The sequence below is a fragment of the Penaeus vannamei genome, chromosome 30, assembly GCF_042767895.1.
Source record: "Penaeus vannamei isolate JL-2024 chromosome 30, ASM4276789v1, whole genome shotgun sequence".
Classification (NCBI taxonomy): domain Eukaryota; kingdom Metazoa; phylum Arthropoda; class Malacostraca; order Decapoda; family Penaeidae; genus Penaeus; species Penaeus vannamei.
Window position 1 is genome coordinate 30,261,876 of NC_091578.1, and position 2,500 is coordinate 30,264,375.

A 2,500-nucleotide genomic window follows, 5' to 3' on the forward strand; every position below is an offset into this window, starting at 1 on the left:
AAAAAACAACTACAAGTTGGGCAAGGGAGCCCCTACCATCTATGCCCTTGAGGGTTCGGTGGCCATTGCTGGGGCAGGTGTGCGTTGGCTCAGGTATTGTATATATTGTAAAAATTATAATAATAACATATTTTGATCTAGGTAAACTCAAGAAAGTCATACCTCTAATTAGGTGAATGAGTTTCACTATCCTTGGTGGTGCCAGTGCAAGAGATAGCTTCCTCCTGAGAAACCAACAGACGGCTGCGTCAAGTGTGTTTCCAGCCAACACACGGACACACATCAGCCACCTTAGGGCGTTAATAGACAGTCCATATACACGCACAGCTGTAATGGGGAAGAGATGTGACTCCAAAAGCAATACAAGTGGGTTATACACATTCACTATTTATTGTGTGTGTGTGTGTGTGTGTGTGTGTGTGTGTGTGTGTGTGTGTGTGTGTGTGTGTGTGTGTGTGTGTGTGTGTGTGTGTGTGTGTGTGTGTGTGTGTGTGTGTGTGCGTGTGCACGTATGTGCATGCGCACGTGCACATGTAAGTTGTCAATCTCTACCTTATATCTTATTATACAAGCACATCATTAATCATAAAAATGCACAACTGAATAAAACAGAAATAGATTACTCTCAACTACTAAGTTAATATATATTGTTTCACAATATTAGGATAATTTCTTTCCCTTTTGTCACATTGAATAAAATATCTACAAAGGTTCACACCTTAATCAAACAGACTATTTATAAAGGATACTGCCCATATCCACAGAAGACAGACTCACCTATGTAAAGGACTGTGTCAAAAACCCCATTCACTGTCATGGTGGTGGGTGGAGGTGGAGGAGGCTCGTGCGAAGGCATGGGCAGGCTCTTGGCATTATCTCCAAAGAAGGTGCCGGTAAGGCTGCTCTTTGCTTGAAGGTCTTCTGGCTGCTCCTTGGCCAATGACCCTTCTTCAATTTCATTCCTTGTGAAAAACAGATGCTGTTGTAGGTCTCCCTCTCTTTGTCTCTGTTTCTGACACTGACTCACTCGCTCACACTCACACTCAAACTCGCACTCTCTCTCTCTCTCTCTCTCTCTCTCTCAGTTCAAAGTAATAACTCTTAGCAATTTTAAAAACTAACCAGATATTTCACGATCCGAAATGGTGGTGGTGGCAATGGTGTTGGTGTTGGTAAAGGTGATAATGGTGGAGGTGGAGGTGGAGATGGTGGTGTGGTGAATATGTTGATAACAGAGGTAGTGGTAGTAGTGATTATGAGTTGTTGATGATGGTTGTGATTGTGGTTTCAGCAGGTTGTTATGATGGTACTGATGATGATTAAAGTGATGACAAAAGTGGTAGTACTAATGATGATAATAGAAACATCGTGATGATTGTTGATAGTTGTAGTGATAACCATGATCATAATAATAAGAATAATATTAAAAAGAAATTACTGCAACAACAGCAACAACAATATCCCCTCCCCAAACCTTCCCTCAGGTACTGACTTGGCTTTGCTCTTGCTCTGTGTAACGGTTGAGGACAAGAAGACATTGATGAAGGCATCTAAATGCTGTCCACGCTCCTTCATTAGCTTGCGAGGAACATCCCTGATGAAGCGGCCAATGGAGACATCAGGCAAGTATGTGTTGGTAAACTCGTCTTTCGTCTTCAGAAAGAGGAAAAGCAGCTGAGAGCCTTTTAGTGCTGGCTTCTGCAAGAGCTTCTGCAGGAACTCTTCAAATGTCTGAAATGGAGGTGGAACATTCTTTGAATATACTTTGAACTTTCATTTTTGAGAAGGAAATTACTTTTCATATATCATTAATCTCACATACTATTATCTTTACAAGTACAATTTTTCATTTCTATTTTTCCATATCTTACTTATAGCATTCTTTACCTTACTGACCTCCAAACAATCTAAAAGAAAAACCAACCTGTCTGCGAGTTTTCATGAACCCGATGTCCTTTGACGTGAAGAGGGATCGCCTTGGGGGCAGCTGGTTGTCCTGGAACTCCCCGTGAAATTCGGTCAGCTTGGTCTCCAGGATGTAGAACTCATGGTAGCGCCTTTCCACCTCCCAGTGTACCTCCTCTGGTCTCTCGGCTGCAAGGAGGATCAAACTGGTCAGTAATCAAGAGCTTCTATCCCTCTCCCACACCCTCACTATTTTATCACAATTTTTAATTGATTTATTTCCTAAAAGGAAAAGCTTCCCCCATTTGACCATATCCCTGAGAGCTAAACCTTTTTCTAAGATCTTTACCTCCAGTTACATCAATCCTTGTAACATCCACAATGAACGCATAATAGGGCTTGTTGTTGTGGTCGAGGCGCTGTTCAACGCGTGGGATGCTGACCCTCCACGCACTAAGGTCACGGAAGCTGGAAGTGAGCCCCTCTAGCCCACTGCACGACTGTGATACACCTCCCTCATCAGCCTATAAACGTACTGCTTTAATATGTTTGTCTTGGATTTGTAGATTCAAAATCATGAGTATATTCAGGAGAC

The 2,500-nt window shown here is 42.3% G+C and overlaps 1 protein-coding gene across 6 annotated transcripts in view; it reads right to left on the reverse strand.

The window, feature by feature from the left end:
- Positions 1-2,500, reverse strand: part of LOC113800944 (sorting nexin-14) — a 26,511-nt gene that overhangs the window by 2,149 nt on the left and 21,862 nt on the right. For all 6 annotated transcript variants that reach the window (XM_027351760.2, XM_070143467.1, XM_027351763.2 and 3 more), the window contains 5 exons: positions 2,255-2,429; positions 1,925-2,094; positions 1,493-1,731; positions 778-962; positions 163-327 (listed from right to left, as the gene is read on the reverse strand). In XM_027351760.2, coding sequence (XP_027207561.2) covers positions 163-327; positions 778-962; positions 1,493-1,731; positions 1,925-2,094; positions 2,255-2,429 — 934 coding nt within the window. The remainder of the gene's footprint in view (positions 1-162; positions 328-777; positions 963-1,492; positions 1,732-1,924; positions 2,095-2,254; positions 2,430-2,500) is intronic.